The 20,865-nt window shown below is 37.2% G+C and overlaps 1 protein-coding gene across 4 annotated transcripts in view; it reads right to left on the bottom strand.

Annotated features, from left to right (window-relative positions):
- Window positions 1-15,290: 15,290 nt before the first annotated feature.
- The window catches only part of ACADM (acyl-CoA dehydrogenase medium chain), a 65,385-nt gene continuing 59,810 nt past the window's right edge, over window positions 15,291-20,865 (bottom strand). For all 4 annotated transcript variants that reach the window (XM_023549473.2, XM_023549472.2, XM_003411129.4 and 1 more), the window contains 2 exons: window positions 17,910-18,158; window positions 15,291-16,393 (listed from right to left, as the gene is read on the bottom strand). In XM_023549473.2, the coding sequence (XP_023405241.1) occupies window positions 16,322-16,393; window positions 17,910-18,158 (321 nt within the window). In that variant the 3' untranslated portion in view covers window positions 15,291-16,321. The remainder of the gene's footprint in view (window positions 16,394-17,909; window positions 18,159-20,865) is intronic.

Here is a 20,865-nt window from a genome sequence, read left to right as displayed (position 1 = left end):
TAATCATCAAAAAACAATTTAAAGATCCATCCTGAAAAGCAGTGCTGTCAGTGATAGGATAATACCTACACACCTACAAGGACAACTAGTTAATGGGGCTATTATTCAAATTTACCCACCCAACATTAATGCCAAAGATGAAGAACTTGAAGATTTTTACCAATTTCTGCTGTCTGAAATAGATCAAACATGCAATCAAGATGTATTGAAAATTACTGGTGATTGGAATGAGAAAGTTGGAAACAAAGAAGAATTACTGGTGACTGGAATGAGAAAGTTGGAAACAAAGAAGAAACATCAGTACTTGGAAAATATGGCCTTGGTGATAGAAACGATGCTGGAGATCACATGATAGAATTTTGCAAGACCAATGACTTATTCATTCGAAATACCTTATTTCAACAACACAAACAGCAATTATACATGTGGACCTTGCCAGATGAAATACGTAGGAATCAAATCCACTACATCTGTGGAAACAGACCATGAAAAAGCTCGATATCATCAGTCAGAATGAGGCCGGGGGCCAACAGAAGCAAACCGTCAGTTGCCGTTATGCAAGTTCAAGTTGAAGCTGAAGAAAATTAAAACACAAGAGCCAAAGTACAACCTTGAGTATACCTCACCTGAATTTAGAGACCATCTCGAGAATAGATTGGACGCACTGAAAAGTAATGACCAAAGAAGACCAGAGGAGTTGTGGGATGACATCAGGGACATCATATATGAAGAAGGCAAGAGGTCATTAAAAACACATGAAGCAAACAAAGACCAAAATGATGTCAGAAGAGACTCTGGAACTTGCTCTTGAACTTAGAGTAGCTAAAGCAAGTGGAAGAAATGATGAAGTAAAAGAGCTAAACAGAGGATTTCAAAGGGCAGCTCAAGAAGACGAAGTATTCAGACGAAATGTGTGAAGGCCTGGAATTAGAAACCCAAAAAGGAAGAACACACTTGGCATTTCTCAAGCTGAAAGAACTGAAGAAAATTCAAGCCTCGAGTTGCAGTATTGAAAGATTCTGTGGGCAAAAAACAAAAACCATTTCAGGAGATAGCATATGATCAAGAACCAACAGTATTGAAGGAAGAAATTCAAGGTCCACTGAAGACATTGGCAAAAAACCAGGCTTCAAGAATTGCCAGAATACCAACTGAGATGTTTCAACAAATGGATGCAGCACTGGAGGTGCTCGCTCATCTATGCCAAGAAATTTGGAAGACAGGTACCTGGCCAACAGAATGTGGAAACTATCAAACAATATCATTAATATCACACGCAGGTATAATTTTGCTGAAGATCAGTCAAAAATGGTTGCCGCAGTACATTGACAGGGAACTACCAGAAATTCAAGCCGGATTCATAAGAGGACGTGAAAAGAAGGATATCATTGCTGATATCAGATGGATCTTGGCTAAAAGCAGAGAATACCAGAAAGATGTTTACCTGTGTTTTATCGACTGTACAAAGACATTCGACTGTGTGGATCATACAATATTATGGATAACAATGTAAAGAATGGGAATTCCAGAACACTTAATTGTGCTCATGAGGAACCTGTGTGTAGACCAAGAGGCAGTTGTTCAGACAGAACAAGCAAATACTGCGTGGTTGAAAGGAAAGATGTGCATCAGTGTTGTATCCTTTCACCATTCAATCTGTATGCTGAGCAAATAAATAATCTGGGAAGGTGGACTATATGAAGAAGAATTTGACAGCAAGGTTGAAGAATCATTAACAACCTGTGTTATGCAGATGACACAACCTTGCTTGCTGAAAGTGAAGGGGACTTGAACCTGATGAAGATCAAAGACATCAGCCTTTACTATATGGATTATACCTCAACATAAAACAAAAATCCTCACCACTGAACGAATAAGCAACATTATGATAGAAGGAGAAAATATTGAAGTTATCAAGAATTTCATTTTACTTGGACCCTCAATCAACACCCATGGAAGCAGTAGCCAAGAAATCAAAAAACGTTTTGCATTAGGCAAATCTGCTGCAAAACTCTTCAAAGTGTTAAAAAAAAAAAAAAAGCAAATACATCACTTTGAGGACTAAGGTGCTCCTGACCCAAATCATGGTGATTTCAATGGTCTCATATGCATGCAAAAGCTGCACAGTAAATAAGGCCGAAGGACTGATGCCTTTGAATCATGGTGTTGGCAAAGAATAATGAATATGTCTCCCAAATTTCTTGCAAAAGAACACAAAAATCTGTCTTAGAAGAAGTACAGCCAGAATGCTCCTTAGAGGTGAGGATGGCGAGACTTCATCTCACTGTTTGATTTTCTCATTTATTTTTTTAGACTTTGGGGCTATTTTACTAGGTGCATGTAGATTTAGAAATGTTACCTGTTTCTGCTGAGTTAAACCTTTTATCATTAAGTGGTGAACTTCTCCAGCTCTCTAATAATGCTTTTTATCTTAAAAGAAACCTACTTTGTTAAATATTAATGCAATTTCGCCAGGTTTCTGTTGGTTAATAGTTATTCTGGATTTTTCCAGCCTTTTACTTTCAACCTTTTTGCCTTTATGTTTTATAAGTGTGTCTTGTAAACAGCATATAACTGATTTTACATCTATTTTCTGTCTTTTAACCAGTGACCTCAGTTCATTCACATGTTTTGTGGTTATTTATTTATTTGGACTTGTTTCTATTATCTTACTGTTTGCTCTCTATTTTTTTATGCTTTTCATTGTTGCTGGCCTTTCTTGCCTTCAGAAAATTATATGTGTCCTTTAATTATCTGTTTCTTCTTCCATTATTTTCTATTTTGGTTTAGAAGTTACAAACTCATTTTAGTGACTGCCTTGAAATTTGACCTTGCTTATGTAACAATATCTAAAGTTAATACCCTAACCAGCCTTCCTAAAACAGTACAGGAAACTTAGAACGCTCCAGCCACCCTCCTCCTGACTTGTTCTCTAGTATTTTATTTCTGTTGTTTTTTTAATCTTAGAAATAAGATATTATTTTATTATCATCATCATCATCTAATATCGGCAAACTTTTTTACCTACATATTTATCAATTTATTTGCGGACTATTTCTTCTTCCATCTCACATCATCTTTCTGTTGTCATTTTCCTTCCTTTAATGATGATTTGTTAGTTGGTTGCGTTTATCTGAAAATGCTTTTATTTCACCTAGATAATTCTTCAAAGAATTGTGTGTGTTCACAGTTCTAGGTTGGCAGTTGTCTTCTGTCAACAGTTGAAAGATGTTATTCCATTTGTGCTATTGAGAAGATAGCTGTCAGTCTAATTGTTACTTCATAGCTGATTCCTCTTTTCTCTTTGGCTGCTCTTAAGGTCTTTTCTTGATCTTCAGTTTTGTGCAGTTTTATGAAGGTGTATCCAGTTGTGGATTTATTTTTATTCATCTTACTAGGTATTATTTATCTTTCTAGGAGGCAATTCCTATATTTATGGATTTATTTCTTTTATCAGTCCTAAATATTTTCTTCCAAGACCACTTTTACACCCAGGTAAGATGGATCCCTGGATGGGACCCCATGCTTACAGAGTCCCACTCTAAGCCCTCCTCTGCCCACATACCTCTCAATGGGGAAAGGAGTCCCTGGAGCCAAATGGACATGCCTGTCAGAGTCTGCCTCCCTACCTCCAGAGCATGTTTCAAGTCTGCCCAAATCCTCATAGCCCACCTTCAAATCCTACTTGAGTATCTCCCCTGGGTTAATCCCTTGGAGACAGATCATATGCTGGTTTGTACACCATAAGCCACAAGGGGTAGTCAAGACACAGCTATAGGGGTGGGAGGATATCGAGGGAGTTTGGATGTATAGGCTGGGATGTCTACATGCAAAACCCGTTGCCATGCAGGAGCCAGGAGTGGGACAGGAGGGGAACAGACCAAGCAGTAGCTCTCTCTGCCAGTTTCCGGCACGGACTTCTAAAAAGTCTAAATTTGAACCTGGCTCTCTGGGTTGTTGTGAAGGTATAGTTGTCAAAGTAAGGGAACAGTTTATTAGCTTATTTAACCTTTTTTTTTTTTTTACAGTTTATTAGTTTATTTAACTTTGAAATGTTAAGACATACGATATGTGGGCTTCCATTTGTGCTTATTCTAGACCCTGCAAATATAAGTGGTAGGCCTGCTCTCTTTCATTATTCTCTTTTTCTGAAATTATGTTGGACATGCTAGACTTCTTATTCCAGCATTTTTATCTCTTAACCTGTAAACTACTGTATAACCAATCCAATTAGTTTTTTACTTCAACAATAATCATTTGATTACTTTTTTTCTCTGACTGACACAAGAGGTTCCAGGGAAACAGAACCAATAAGAAGTATATATATGGGCATTAAACACACACACACACACAGAGAGAGAGAGAGAGAGAGAGACTGATTGTAAGGAATTAGCTCACACGATTATGAGGGCTGGCAAGTCTGATATTTGTAGGGCAGGCCAACAGGCTGGAAACCCAGGTGGGACTTCTATGTTACAGTCTTAAGGCAGAATTCCTTCTTCTGAAAATCTCAGGCCTTCAACTGATTGGATGAGGCCCACCCACATTATAGAGGGTAATTTCCTTTACTTAAAGTCAACTGAATGTAAATGTTAATCACATCTACAAAATACCTTCACAAAAACATCTAGACTAGTGTTTGACCAAACAACTGGCAGCATAACCTGCCCAAGTTGACACATAAAATTAACATTCCACTTTTCTTCTGTATTTTCCATCTTTTTTTCTGTGATAGAAAAAAAAAGATCCTAGGTAATTTCTTCTTACCTATCAGAAATATACTTTTGCTATTCAAAATCTGTGGACTAGCAGCATCAGAATCACCTGGGAGCTTATTAGAAATGGAGAATCCAGTCCCTAGCCTTAACCTATCAAATCGCATTTTAAAAAGCTTCCTCTGTAATTCGTATGCACATCGATATTTAAGAAGCACTGTTTTAGTTCTTTAATACTCTCTTCAGCTGAGCCTAATCTACTGTATAACCAACCCAATTAGTTTTTTATTTCAACAATAATCGTTTGATTACTTTTTAGAACTGCCTGTGTGTATAGTTTCCTTTTGCTTGTCCTTTGTGTGTGTTTGTCTTTGTCTTTTATTTCTTTACACCTTTTATATAGAGTTATTTTATACTTTGTATCTGGTAGTTTTAATAACTGAAGTCTTAGCGTTCAAAATCTGTTATTTTTTATTATCAGTTGACCTTTTTCATGTGATTGGTTTCTTGTCTATTTTAGTAATTTTTGGTTGTAAGCTCATACTTGGACCTAAGTTGAAGGTGCTTTCCTCTGGAGAGAATTTGCATTTGCTTCTGACATGGGCCAGAGGGTGTTAATGAGCTGACTTTACTTTATATAAATATGTATTAATGTAGCTGGCTCCCTACTTGTTATTTAGAAAATAAGTCAGATAAGAAATGCTTCTACCCTGAAAGAGCCTAGTGAGAGAGACAGGAAATAATCTGATAAATTCTATGATAAAGGCAAGGTCAGAATCCAATAAAGCCTTAAAGAGGTAACTCTAAATCAGATGGGTGGTGGAATTGGAGGGTGGAAGCAGGAAACAGAGGAAGAGCTTGGTCAGATTTCCAGGGAAAGGTAATGCTTGGAATAAGAATAATGCAAGCATCAGGTCCAAAACCAAAGAATAACATTATTCTGATTGAGTCAGCAACTGATGAAGGAATGAAAACTAAACCTCACTTCAGCAAATATGTATCGGATGTCTAGAATGTGCCAGATATTATATTAGGTGCTGAAAGTACAATGGTGGCCGAAGCAGAAATATGTATAACCAGTAATCAGTTGCCTTCAAGTCATTTCCAACTCATGACAACTCTCATGTGCATAAGAGTAGAACTGTGCTCCATACAGCTTTCAATGGCTAATTTTTCAGAAGTAGATCACCAAGCCTTTCTTCTAAGGTACTTCTAGTGGACTCAAACCTCCAGCCTTTCAGCTAGCATTTGAGCATGTTAACTGTTTGCACCACCCAGGAATTCCAGAAATTCGTATTTAAAAAAAAAAAAAAACCTCACCGCCGTTGAGTTGATTCCCACTCATAGCAACCGTATAGGACAGGGTAGAACTGCCCTATAGGGTTTCTAAGGAGCGCCTGGTGGATTTGAACCACCAACCTTTTGGTTATCAGCTGAACTGTTAACCTCTACACCACCAGGGTTTCCAGGAATTTGTATAGGGAGCATATATTTCAGCAATGCCGGTAATTACATTTAGGTAAATAAAAAACACACACACACAAAAAAGAGTTGCAGTGTATAATAACTGCCAGAGATGAAATATACAGGGAAATATGGCAGAAAGTGACTTGGTGGCGAGGAATGGAGGACTACTTTAGATAGGTGGTCAGTACTTAGGCCTCTCTGACACAAGTGGAATTTGAGCTGATGTGGTGGTGAATGTTACATGTCAACTTGGCTAGATTATGATTCTCAGTGGTTTGGCATGTGCTCTTCCATAATGCAATTACTTTTCATATTGTGATCTGATGTGAGCAACTAGCCAAAAGGGGACTCCTTGAGGATGTGGCTTTACTGCAGTATATAAATGGATGTCCTGGCAAAGCTCACTCTCTCTTCCCTGACATTGCATCTTCTTGCTGCCTGACCTCTGGTTCTTGGGAAGTAAGTCTGCAGAGGTCTCTGGCCTGCTGTCTGACCTGCAGATTTTGGATTCGCCAACCCCCGCAGCCCTATGAGCAAGCAGAGGCCTCCAGCCTGCCGCCTGATCTGAAGATTTCAGGTTTGTCAGCCACCGTAATTGTGTAAGCCATTTCCTCACAAATGTGAGCCATTTCCTTGAAGTGAATTTCTCTGTATATATTCATATGTAGTTCACTGGTTTTGCCCCTCTAAAGAACCCAGAATAAGACAGCTTAAATCTGAAGGATGAGGAGCCAGCCAGGGGAATAGCACTCCAGATAGAAGGAACAAAAATTGTAAAGACCTGTCATGGATTGAATTGTGTCCCCCCAAAAATGTGTCAACTTGGTTAGGTCATGATTCCCAATATTGTGTGGTTGTCCTCCATTTTGTGATTGTAATTTTATTCTAAAGAGGATTCGGGTGGGATTGTAACACCACCCTTAGGTTACCTCTCTGATCCAATGTAAAGGGAGTTTCCCTGGGATGGGGCCTGTACCACCTTTTATCTCTCAAGAGATGAAAGGAAAGGGAATCAAGCAGAGAGTTGGGGACCTCATGCCACCAAGAAAGCAGCACCAGGAACAGAGCAGGTCTTTTGGACCTGGGGTCCCTGCACCTGAGGAGCTCCTCAACCAGGGGAAGATTGAGGACAAGGACCTTCCTCCAGAGCTGACAAATACAGAAACCCATTGCCTGGAACTGACACACTGAATTTGGGCTTGTAACCTACTAGACTGTGAGAATAAATTTCTCTTTGTTAAAGCCATCTACTTGTGGAATTTCCATTATAGCAGTACTAGATGACTAAGACAGAATTGCCTGATCTGAAGATTTTGGGTTTGTCAGCCACCATAGCTGCATAAGCCATTTCCTTGAAGTAAATTTCTCTGTATATATATTTATATATACCTCACTGGTTTTGCTCCTCTAAAGAACTCAGAATAAGAGAGCTTAAATCTGAAGGATGAGGAGCTGGCCAGGAGAATGTCATTCCAGATAGAAGAAACAAAAATTGTAAAGACCCTAAAGCAAAAAAAGAGTTTAGTACTTTGGCCTGTTGAAGGAAAAAAAGAAGAAGCTGCAGTACCTGGTATGTTAGTGAGTTGGTATGGTGTAGTAAGAGGGAAGGTTGAAGAACAAGGCCTGGAACAGGTGACATAGGAATGCTCAGGCCATGATGAGGAGAGAAGATTTTATTTTGGGTACAATGGGAGAATATATCCTCTCTTCACCACCAGATTTTTTCACATAGACCCTTTGCTTGATCCACATCTTCATTTTCCAGGTGCACTTCAATTCACTAAAGTCTGACATTGCCCCAACACACCAATAAAACTGTTCAGGCAGTAGCTCCAATGGACTCTCTGTAGTGCTTTCTATTAGCCAAATCCTGTGCTGGCTGCCTTTACAATACTATTTTCTTTATTTTTTATAGCACATATAAACTTTATAAAGACTCAACCAAGACAGAATGTAGTAAAAACTGAAAACTAGCATGTCCAGGCTTTCTTTCTTTCTCTCCTTCGGTCAATATTAAACTGCTTAAGACAATGTCTAGTGTATTTTACAGCCAATTCACTATACTCAACATTTACTTCATGTGAATTTAGAGCCTAACCCTAACAAGATGTGATCTGACTGCACTCTGTATTTTTTTCTACCTCATAGCTGTTGCTTGCCCTTTGTTTCTGCTTCCTTATCATTCTAGGTTTTCGCAATCCGCTTGTGGTCCTGCCTCCACATCAGAGCTCTCCGTGATGTTTTCTTTCAGATTCAGCTCTCTCTGTGACTGGATCTGTTTCTCAACAGCTTATCTTTGAGGATTTGCTGTCTTTATATCAGATATCCATTCCTGAGCCAAAACTGGGGCTGGGACATTTTCTCTTAGAAGAGACTGGGCATATAGATTGATCTCCAGATCAGATATTAACTCCCTTAGAGAAAGACTGGTGGCATAGTGATTAAGTGCTATGACTGTTAACCAAGAGGTTTGCAGTTTGAATCCACCAGGCGCTCCTTGGAAACTCTACGGGGCAGTTCTACTCTGTCCTGTAGAGTCGCTATGAGTCGGAATTGACTCGAAGGCAGTGGGTTTGGTTGGTTTTTGGGGGGGGGGGAGGTGAGAGAAAGAAACTCCTAGAAAGGGCTGTCTTTGTCTAAAATGGTATTTCTTCCTGTTCAGACCCGTAATTGTTATGGCTTCTTGTATTTTTCATTTCTTGAGCACCCAAGAAGTAATTCATTTTTAATGTTAGTGTATTCAACAAATAACTCTTGAATACTTAATTCATTAAGACAAAGTCCCTGTATTTATGGAGTTTATAGTTGAGTGGTAGAAACAGACATCATAATATGGAGTGACAAAAGATACAGGTAGTCAGAGAACACTGTGGTAGCACAGTGCTTTGATACCTACCACCTGAAATCAAAGTGGGAAAATACAAAAGGAGTTCCGTAAGAGATAACGTGAGGTGAGCCTAACAGGATAACTAAGATTTTTAAAGAAGTGGTGAAGAAAAGCTTCTACGCAGTTAGGTAGGCAGCAGATAAAAGAATTCTATGCATTCTTGGCAGATGAATTATATTTTGGGATGTTCGGAGTTTGAGATGTTTATCTTACATTCGAGGAACCCTGGTGGCCCAGTGGTTAAGTGTACTGCTGCTAACCAAAAGGTCAGCAATTCCAACCTACCAGTTGCTCCCTGGGAGAAAGATGTGGCAGCCTGTTTCTGTAAAGATTTACAGCCTTAAAAACCACGTGGGGGCAGTTCTACCCTGTCTTATAGGGTTTCTATGAGTCAGAATTGACTTGATGGCAACAAATTTTTTTATGGTACATTCAAGCAGCCCTAGCTCTCCAACAGGTGGGTGACTGGGCAACTCAAATACAGGTAGGAGATGTAGGTGGAAATTGGTATTCAGTACTTATCAGAATAGATGGTAATTGAAGCTATGGGAGTGGATAAGGTCATCAATTGACTGTGTAGAGTATACTGTGGACTGAACTACACCAATATTTAAAACATGACAAAGGAAGAGGAGCTATTAAAGAGAACAAGATGGTTAGAAAATCAGAAAATGATAACGTCATGGAAGGTGAAAAAACTTAGCTTTTCTGATTTAGTTTTAGCAAGTGAATTCTTGTCTAAAGTCTTAGAATTGCAGACTTTCCTGACTAAGTAATAAGTATTATTTCCAATAATAAAGTTAATAATAATAAAGTATATAATAATATATAATAATAAATATATATAGTAATAAAGTATTATATTCCAATAATAAGTAATAAGTATTATTTCCAATAATAAAGTAACTTTGGGTGGTTAAGATGCAGGTATAGAATTTTAAAGTCATAAAAAAAATTTTTTAGGTAAGCTAGAGATAGAAAAACATTAAAAGAATCCTGTCCTTTACTTATGAATCATTAAAAAAAAAAAGCCTTGAAAGTTGCCTGTTTTTACAAAAATCTATTTGAGACATCTAGACTTTAGGGATTAAATTGGTTGCTGGAAATTTCTTTTAACATCTGACTGGTTTCCTCCTTTTTTAATGAGTTAAGTAATTTTTTTTTACATGTGTTCATTTTATATTTGTGCGTCATTGTCTTAGCTACCAAGTGCTGCTATAGCAAAAATACCACTCACCAGGGATTTATTGTCTTGCAGTTTTGGAGACTAAACTAACCTGTTGCCATTGAATTAATTCAGACTCACAGCAACCCTATCTAATGGAATAGAACTGCCCCGTAGGATTTCCAAGGCTGTAAATCTTTATGAAAGCAGATTGCCACATCTTTCTCCTGTGAAGCAGCTTGTAGGTTCTCATCGCCGACCTTTCAGTTAACAGCTGGGTGCTTAACCACTGTGCAAGCAGGGCTCCTTTTTGGAGACTAGGAGTCCAAATTCAGGGTGTTGGCAGGGCCATACCATAAAGACCCACAACTTGACATCATCCTGACTTCAAGGGAAAAAAAACGGGAGTTGAGACTGGTTTTAATCATGTGGCTGATGATTCAATCAATCACGCCTACGTAACGAAACCTCAATAAAACCAATGGGTACTGAAGCTCAGGGGAGCTTCCTGGTTGGTGGTAGACATCAATATACCGAGAAGGTAATGTGTCTACTAGGGACGTGGAAGCTTCAAATTTAGGATCCTCCCAGGCTTCACTCTGTATGTCTCTTCTTTAAGCTGGTCCTAATTTGTATTCTTTATAATAAAACTGTAATCGTAAGTACAGCGCTTTCCTAAGTTCTGTTGTGGGAGCCCCCAAATTTGTAGCCAGTTGGTCAGAAGTGCAGATGGCCTGGAAACCTCAGAGTTTGTGGCTGGTATCTGAAGTCTTGGGCAGTCTTGGCAATCTGGAGGACTGTGCGCTTAATATGTGAAGACAGGCCCTAACTCCAAGTAGTCGGGGGCAGAAGAACTGATACTGTAGTTAGTGTCAAAATAAGGAACAGAATTGAACTGATTTTAGATGCCAGAATAAATTTTCTATGCTCTATATGTTGACTTTTTCATAACCATAATTATTTAAAAAAAAAAAAAAAGGAACAAATGTTCATCATTTGAGAAAGCTAAAATTCTGTACAATCATGTTCCTTTTTTCTGTTTTTATTTTAAAGCATTGTGTCTTTAATTAAATAGGTAACCAAATATTGTTTCTCAGGTACCTATGATCCTACCTTAACCAAGTGACCAAATCATCTCTCCAAGTCTCTTTTAATTTTGCCTTCTCAAGGTCAAATCTTGCATTTAGAGAAAAAATCAGGATATATTTTACACTTAAAACTACCTTTGAAATTTCCTGGAGGACTCCCGGAAAAAACACAAAAATCTGTCTTTCACTGTATAAAAACAGAAATGTTAGAAATAGTTTTACTTCATGTGTTCCATATTTCTTAATTTTCTCGATACTATTATAAGAACATCACAGGAAAAGTTGGTAAATAAATCAAAAGGGCTATTCAGGCTTCTCTAGGTTAAATTTGTATAGGTAAAACCCTATCAATATAAATATGTCTGAAATTGTACACTTTATGAGAAGAACTTGAAGATTTATCAATGCTTTTATTTCCCTTGAAAGAAATGTTGATCGAATTCTTCGGAAATAGTTACGTACTATGCTTTAATACTCTCTTCCATTTTGATATTATTGGATATGGTAATAAATAAACTACAGCCATTCTGTGTTGGTCATCTACAGGTAGAGTCTGAAAAGAAGCCTGGCAGCACAGTGGTTAAAGCACTTGGCTGCTAACGGAAAGGTCAGTGGTTCGAACTCACCAGCTGCTCCACAGGAAAAAGATGTGGCAGTCTGCTTCCATAAAGATTTACAAACTTGGAACCCTGTAGGGCAGTTCTACTCTGTCCTGTAGGGTCGCTCTGAGTAGGAATCAACTCAACAGCAATGGGTACTTGTCTGAAGTCTCTGCTATAAGCTATAAAAAAACAAAAAAAACCAAACCTAGTGCTGTTGAGTTGATTCCGACTCATAGCGACCCTACAGGACAGAGTAGAACTGCCCCATAGATTTCCCAAGGAGCGCCTGGCGGATTTGAACTGCTGACCCTTTGGTTAGAAGCCGTAGCATTTAACCACTATGCCACCAGGGTTTCCCTATAAGCTATAGGCCAAGGTTTTTGTCTTCAAGAAAAGGCAGTCCCAGAGCTTCATGGGAAGGATCAGATGCCTTGAACTATTGAAACTTCAAAGAATAGACTCTTGGGCATAAGCTTCTGAGCTGACATGTTTCTTTCTTTTTTATTGTGATGAAATATATGTACGAAATCATTTGCCATTTCAACCATTTTACCTGTACAATTCAGTGACACTATAGTTACGTTCCCCATGTTGTACAACGATCACTGCTAATCATATACAAACTTTTTCATCACCCTTAACAGAAACTCAGTACCCCTTAAGCAATACCTCACCACTTCCCCCTTCCACTCACCCCTGGTAACCATTTTGGTCTCCATGCATTTGCCTATTCTGGATATGTCATATAAGTGGCATCATAAAATATTTGTACTTTTTTGCTTAGACAAATTTCTGACCACACCAATGCACCAAGTTAGGATTTCCAGGACTCAGATTTTTTTGTCTGGAGGCACACGGCTTTATGAAAGCAGTCTGCTGGCCCAAAGTCCAGCAGAACAATTACATAGGACTGAATGAACTGATGAGGAAAATTTAGTCATGGTTATTTGTTTGGTATATTGTTGATGTAATTGTAATGTTCTATTTTTATGGATATATCAGAAAGTCCTTTTTAATTCTTAAGGTATCTCTAATTCTCAATTTAATGGATTCTTGATTTCATAACTAAAAATTTTATATAGTATCTGATCCTCACTGAACCACCAGAATCCATAAGCATTTACTAAATCTTATATTTCATGGAATATAAGAATATAATATATAGGAATTTGTACTCCTTTTTAACATGGATATAAATAAACAAATTGTGTAACTAAGGCCATATATGGAATGTCGTTTGAGAATATTTCTCACTTAATCATGTAGGACAAGCCTTCTATTAAAAACAAGTTGATTTCACATGTGGAGTAGATGCCTATAAATCTGTTCCAGTAAAACTTAATGGTACCTGGCTTCCAGGGTTCCAGCCTTACAAATGGTAAGGAAGGTCATTTCTTGGCTGGCCAGGAATCTTAACAAATTTTGAGGGCGCTGAGGAGAAGATTCACCTAAATTCTTAAGTACTGCAGGAGAAATCTGGTGGAGAGTTTCCTGGGTTTGGATCCTTAGCCTTGGGATAGCAAATAATAGAGGCTTTTAAAAGTCCAATTTGAGGTCCCTTATGAAACCTTACAGGCAGAAGTTAATCCTCTGGCCTTAGTAATTGTTTACTACTGCCTGGCTATAGATTTGCAAGGCAAACTCAAGCAGGCCTACATGATTAATTAACACCCAGGTAGGCCAAACCTAATGAAACCAGCCTTTTTGTGATCAAGAATAATCTTTGGAGATTACTTACGATCGCAAGGAAGAGACTGTCAAGAAACATTGTCAAAGATTTGGAGATGGACAAAAGAGATAACCAGATGTCCTTTCAGAGGAATGCTGGTATTAGCTAATGGATCCTTGGTTATATTTTCTGAGGGATGTGTACCTTTGATTGTCTTTCTGTTGACTAAGCTGTTTTATAGCATTGTACACGTAGAAGTTAAAGTGTAGAAAATGGAGAGTAATGCAAACGAATTGTGAACTACAACTGATATCTGCTCTGTAGAAAAGATGATCCCATTAGATTTTATTGCCCTACAGGATATTAACCAGTTTTACATCTATTAGCAAATCCTTTTGAGCATCTCTGATTCTGTATGTGTATTTATATATATCTGTGTACGCTGCCGTTGAGTCAACTCCAACACAGAATGAAATGTTGCCTAGTCCTCTGTCATCCTCACAACTGCCAGCAAGTTCAAGTCCATCATTTTGGCTATTTGGTAACTCACCTCACAAAGGGTTTCCCTCACATTCGCTGGCTCTCTACTTCACCAAACATGATGTTGTCCTGTAGTGATGATCCCTCCTCATGATGTATCTATTCTTCAAATTCTACTTTGTAGCAGTTTTAACATCTTATTAGGTCCCTCATTCATTAATGAGTTAAATAAAATCTTTCAACACGGGTTTAAAAAGAAAACAAAGAAACATAAAAACCACTCTTGCCTGTGGAATTTAATTTTTAATCTCCAAAGACCTTTTGCACTATTTGATCATCATGGATAATGTATTCAAATTAATAGCTGTAATTCTAGAAGCTATATAAACAGCCATGTTTTTTATTCAGAAGTATCTTGGAATGATAATAATCTCTTCTCCCTTTACGCAAACTGATGACTTTGGTAGATTCCTCAAATATTCAATAAAATCACCATAAAACATACTACGCTTTCTCTAGGAACTGTCAATTCACAGATACCGGCAAGCAACAATCATATTTATAGTCCATGGCTCTACCTACTTTCCTGACTGTAATGGCCATGGCCAGTCATCTTATGTATGTGGTGGGAAACGTAATAGATAAATGTGATAGTGAGGCCTTATTCTTTCATGGGGTCAAAGAAGCAGAGGAAGCCAGGCTACAGAACAAGAAAGAATGAAACACGACAGAGCAGCAGAGTTGAGAGACAGAAAATTTCATGGATTCCTGTAGACTAACTATTCTGGTTCTAGTCTCTTTTTGAAGCCATGGAATACTTCTGTATATCTAAAACACATTTGCTCCTTTTTGCTTACAGTAACAATTTTTTAAAATTGATTTGTGTTACTTGTGACCAAAAAACCTTTATTGATACAAAGGGATAGAATTACTCAATACTTAGTTTCAAGAATAATAAATGTTTTCATTATATGGCTTTGTAGTATATTGATATTATGTCTAGAAGATTAATGTTTAGAGTTGATAGGTAGATTTTTGGCCTTGTGTACTGCAAATTCAAGTCTGCATTTGAAAAAAATATATATATAATTTAATGTGTAATTTCTATGTAATATCTAATTTAAACAGGAAATCTCTAAATCTCCTTACCAATCTTTAGTTGTGCATTAAAATACAATTTCATCACTCAACATGAAAAAAAAGTTTTACAAACTTATTTTTGTAAAAGATTAGAGCTTTATTTTAGTAATTTAATAAAACATTACACCAGTATTTGATGTTTAGAATTACAAGGAAATATTAGATTTAAAAAATTTTGGTCCTTATTTTATATTTTCTGAGGTAACAGCCTCCAATAATATAACCTCATGAAAAATGAGCAGGTAATTTATGCAGATCAAAATAAAACATGTCTTTGTTTATTCACCACAGTAAATACATCAGGCACACATGATTAACATGAAGTAATAAAACTTCCTAGAAAGAATATAAACAGATACACTAATAAATATTCAACAATTTTATTTTAGTTCCTTTTCATAATATATGTACCTGAAATGAGATCAAAGGCTATCTAGAGATGACTGGAATCATATAAAAATAATTTAAGGCAAGCTTTATTAGTTTATTTTAAATAAGGCAACTGAAATGTGGGCTCACAATTAAACAGGATTTTTAGGTAAGACCTGGTAGTTGTATAATAGGAAACTACGAATATCAAAATTTTGACTGTTATTGTGCAAAACTGAAAGAAAATGCTTTTCAAATTGCAGTAAAATGAACTCCTCTAATATAATCTCATTAAATTTACAACACTGGGAAGTTATTTGGTGGCATCCAAATCTTACAGTATTTTCCAAGTGTAAATTTTTGAACATTCTACTTTTACAAGATCGCTTTTCTGCCACTGGAAAAGCACTGAAATTTCAAGAAATTTTTGCTGCTTCAATTTTAAGAGGTCAAAGTAATAAAACAACGTATTTTCTCTCGGTTAATGTAATTCAACTACAGTGGGACTGAGAAGAAAGGATAAGTTTAATGAAACCAAATCTATTTGAGGAGAGGTTAAGTCATAAGTTAAACAGAAGTACAAAACTACTATTAGAATCAGCTGCACTGGCTTGGCATTAGAATGCTTATTTTTTACAAATTTTCACTGGAAAAAATCATAAAGCCCCTTCTCTTTTGGAGCTTAAATAGTGGGTGATGTTCTGGCACCTAACAATGAGCCATGTTTCTACAGATTTCCTTAATTGTTATATTTGCCAATGTGTTCACGGGCTATAATAAGCCTCTGAATTTGTGCAGTGCCTTCATAAATCTGGAAGAAAAAAATATAAATGTAGGTTAAATATCTTCAGTACATTAAGCAGCTTACTTAGATTTACTTAATATCTTGGACAATATTATAAGCCCATTGTAATACTAGACTAAATCAAACCACATATAGGGTCTGTGGTCTGTAGTGATTCCAATACCTGATTTTGTGGAAGCTGTGAAAATATATAATTCTCTAAAAATTAGTTTGAATTATTATAAAATGCCATTTGCTAAAATTCTGAAGAAGGGCTTAAAAACGTAAAAAGGATATTAACAATTTAAAAAGTTTGGGAAAACTAAACTTTAATGTTACCAAACTATTTATCCAATTTTTCTGAACTGTATCTAGCTATCTCTCACCTCCAGCCATTCTCTATGCTTACTCCTGGGTGTGATTTTTTTATTCTTGCCACCTAAGGAACAGAACTGCTAAAGATGCTGGAAGCATGTTTCTACTCCCTTAGATATTCCTAGTAGCCAGCCCTCATTTCCAGTTTAAACTTCTAACCCTGGCCATTTGTTAGTTCATCTTCTCAGATAGCAGAAAACAGTTAAATAATTAATAATAATAGTAATATCATAAGCAAAAAAAAAAAAACACCCAATAAATAAATAAATAAAACCCAAAGCCGTGGAGTCAATTCCAACGTAAAAGTGGCCCTATAGGACAGAGTAGAACTGCCCCATAGAGTTTCCAAGGAGCATCTGGTGGATTCAAACTACCTACCTTTTGGTTAGCAGATGTAGCTCTTAACCACTACGCAACTAGGGTTTCCAGGAATATCATAGCACTTAATAATTATAGGGTTCAGAAGAAGACTATTACCAGATAAACCTGTGGCTTCGAATAAGGCACAATTTCTGGTCCTCGGTTTTCTCATGTCTAAATTGAGGGGGCTGCACTACATCTAAATTTGTCAAATAAATGCCTCAGTATGTGTGTGGCGCAAGGTGGGGAAGCAAGGAAAGAGACATCAAGGAACGTATGTCGTAATTACCATAAACCACCTTGGAGAACACACTCATTTATCTTATTTACTACATTGGTCCCTTCTCTAAGTTTTTATAAACTACAAATATAATTCAGAAGACAAGGTCATCTATATCACTGTCTCCTCATGTTGGCTTTTTCACTCCCAGTATGGTTTCAATCAGTTCAAGGATTTTAAGATTTAAACAAAATAATTTTAAAAGTCAGGCATACTTTTAGTAGAGCAAAGGCTGTATTACAATGAATCAGGATGTTAAAACTGAAAAAAAAAAAGAGGCTCTCCCAGACATACTTTACATGTCAGTACTATTTAGTTTGTCAGCCTATTCTCCCTTAAGATATATACCTAAAAAGTAATATAATTCTTTGAGCTTATTAGTTTCAAATACTTTGGCTCACAGTCATCTATGATGACATTCATTTTGTATTACCACCAGGATAAAATCCCTAATAATCAGAAATTTACCCTTTCATTTATGAATATTTTGTCCCTTAAAAAAATAATAAAAAACGCTTTGAACCTTACCTGAAAGATCTTAGCATCCCTCATTAGTTTTTCTACAGGATACTCAGTATTAAATCCACTGCCTCCAAAAATCTGGACAGCATCACTAGCCACCTGATTTGCAATATCTCCAGCAAATGCCTTTGCAATAGAGGCATAATAGGTATTTCGACGACCACAATCAGTCTCCCATGCTGCTCTCTGGTAACTCAATCTAGCTAGTTCAACTTTCATTGCCATTTCAGCCAGCAAAAAGGATATCGCTTGGTGCTAGAATTAAAAAGAAAAAAAAATGTTTAAGGAAGGAGTCCTGGTGGCACAATGTTTCAGTGCCTGGCTGCTAACCAAAAGGCTGGAGGTTCAAACCCATGCAGTACCTCTGTGGGAGAAAGACCTGGTGATCTGCTTCTGTAAAGACTGTAGCCAAGGCAACTCTATGTGACAGCTCTACTCCGTCACATGGAGTCGCTATAAGGGCACCCAACAACAACAATGAGATTTGTCAGTTACTATAATGCGCCCACACATATAATGCAAGGCATAAATCGCTTACGGAAATAGCAAGGCGGGGGCTGGGGGGTTATGTGGTTGGCAAAAAAAACGTATAATGTGCACATTATCTGCATAAAAATTCAGTAAGTGCTCAGCTACTAACCAAAAGATTGGCGGTTAGAATCCACCCAGAGGCACCTTGGAAGAAAGGCCTGTTGATCTACTTCTAAAACATCACAGCCATTGAAAACCCTATGAAGTGTAGTTCTACTCGGATACGCGTGGTGTCGCCATGAGTTGTAATCAGCTCAACAGCAACTAACAACAATATATTACAACTTTACCTATATTACAAACTATTTTCATGGAAAAGAGTATATTGAGCAAAATGTTCACTTTAATTATCTCTAGGCAACAGGATTAGGAATGAGATTTATTACTTATTTCTTCTTATATTGCATCATATAAATTATCCTACAATAAACATGGGACATTGTGACTTTCACATTAAAATAATACACACTAAAAGAAGTCTTTTAGGCCTTTAGAAGCAAGAATATTAAGATGATTAGAAGAGGGCTTCATGTACTAGGTGATACCAAAATGTGTTTTAAAGACTAAGAAGCTATAAAAACCACAAAGTCTATGACTGGTTACAGATTAATATGAATAAAGGTCACAAAGAATTGAGCTGTTCAATTTCATATATTCACTATATTTAATAATTAAGTAACATAAACTTGGTCACAGTGTTTTAGAACATGAAAAGTTGTTTGATATGGTAATTAGGCCTTAGAGGAGTCATAATTAACCAATGTGAATAACTGCTATGTGGAACAAGGACAGTAACATCCTCTTTTATTTCCACTTACATGAACTGTGCCCATTCTCCTAAGCCAATGATTCTTTCAAGAATTTTTTTCCATTTTATTCATTTTTTGAATAAGTAATGCATCTACCAGTTCAAAGTTCAAGAGTATAAATAAATACACAGTGAAAAGCTTTCCTCCTCCTTTGTCTATCACCCTTGAATTTCATCACTCCCCCCAACTCCAGCTAGTTTCCCTTCCAGGAGATAACCAATGGTATCTATTTCTTTTTTATCTTCCCAGGGATATTTTCGATACCAGAACCTGTTGCCATAGTCAGTTTTGACTCATGGAGACCCTCTAGGACAGAGCAGAACTGCCCCATAGGGTTTCTAAGACTGTAATCTTTACAGAAGCAGGCTGCCACATCTCTTGTGGAGTGGCTGCTGGGTTGGAACTGCTGGCCTTCCGGTTAACAGCTGAGTGCTTTAACCACCATGATACCAGGCCTCTTTTGTTATTTGATATACATACAAGCGGAAACCCTAGTGGCATGATGGTTAAGAGCTACGGCTGCTAACCAAAAGGCTGGCAGTTTGAATCCACCAGGCACTCCTTGGAAATCCTATGGGGCAGTTCTACTCTGTCCTTTAGGGTCCCTATGAGTAGGAATTGACTCGACGGCAATGGTTTTTTTTTTTTTTTTAATACATATAAGCAAATATATATTGTCTCCCTCTTTTACTCTTTATCATTTTTATAGTTGCAAAGTATTCCTTTGTGTGGATTAACAACATTTTGGTTGTTTCTACAGAATGTTGAAAAGCATAACCTATGTTGTTATTGTTGTGTCCCATCGAGTCGATTCCGACTCATAGCAACCCTATGGGATAGAGTGGAACTGCCCTACAGAGTTTTCTAGGTTGTAGTCTTTACAGGGGCAGATCGCCAGGTCTTTCCTCCCAGGGAATGGCTGGTAGGTTCGAACTGCCAGCCTTTTGGTACTTAACTACTGCGTTACCACAGCTCTTTGAATTACATATACATATATCATATTGCAATATGGGAGTATCTCTGAAGGATAAATACGTGGAGTATATCTATAGGATAACCATTGCCAGGTGGTCCAAAGGTATACATTTTTGATATATATTGCCAAAATGTGATTCATAAAGGCTGCACCAATTTATACGCTCATTGGCAATATATAGAAGGGCTTATTTCCCCATAGCCTAGGCAACCTGGTACATAATAAGTTTAAAAAAAAAAAGATTTCTACACTCCTCTCCAAGAGATGTGGATTCAGAAGATCTGGGGTGGCTCCCAGGTTTATGTGTTTTTTTTAACCAACACTTCCAATGAGTCTCATTCAACTGGTTTTCAGCCCATGCTTTGAAAGAAACTCTGTTCTAAACCCAGCACACACTCCTTATAATGCATCTGCCTAAAATAACCTCTCTCCTTCTGGTTTCTGTAACCCTGTCTGAAGCTCTCATTTTTGGACTTAATTTTATATTCTATATCATTTTTTAATATTTGTTTTATGATATGTATCTTGTTCCTGAGGACAGTGAATATGTCAATTTCTTTTCTATCCCTGGAAATAGCTTATGTAGTGTGTAAAGAGGATAAGCTCTTTAAATAAGTGACTACTTGGGTTGAAATCCTGGTTCCAT

The sequence above is a fragment of the Loxodonta africana genome, chromosome 3, assembly GCF_030014295.1.
Source record: "Loxodonta africana isolate mLoxAfr1 chromosome 3, mLoxAfr1.hap2, whole genome shotgun sequence".
Taxonomy (NCBI): domain Eukaryota; kingdom Metazoa; phylum Chordata; class Mammalia; order Proboscidea; family Elephantidae; genus Loxodonta; species Loxodonta africana.
Note: the sequence above shows the minus strand (reverse complement) of the source record. Positions and strands in the feature narration are given on the sequence as shown.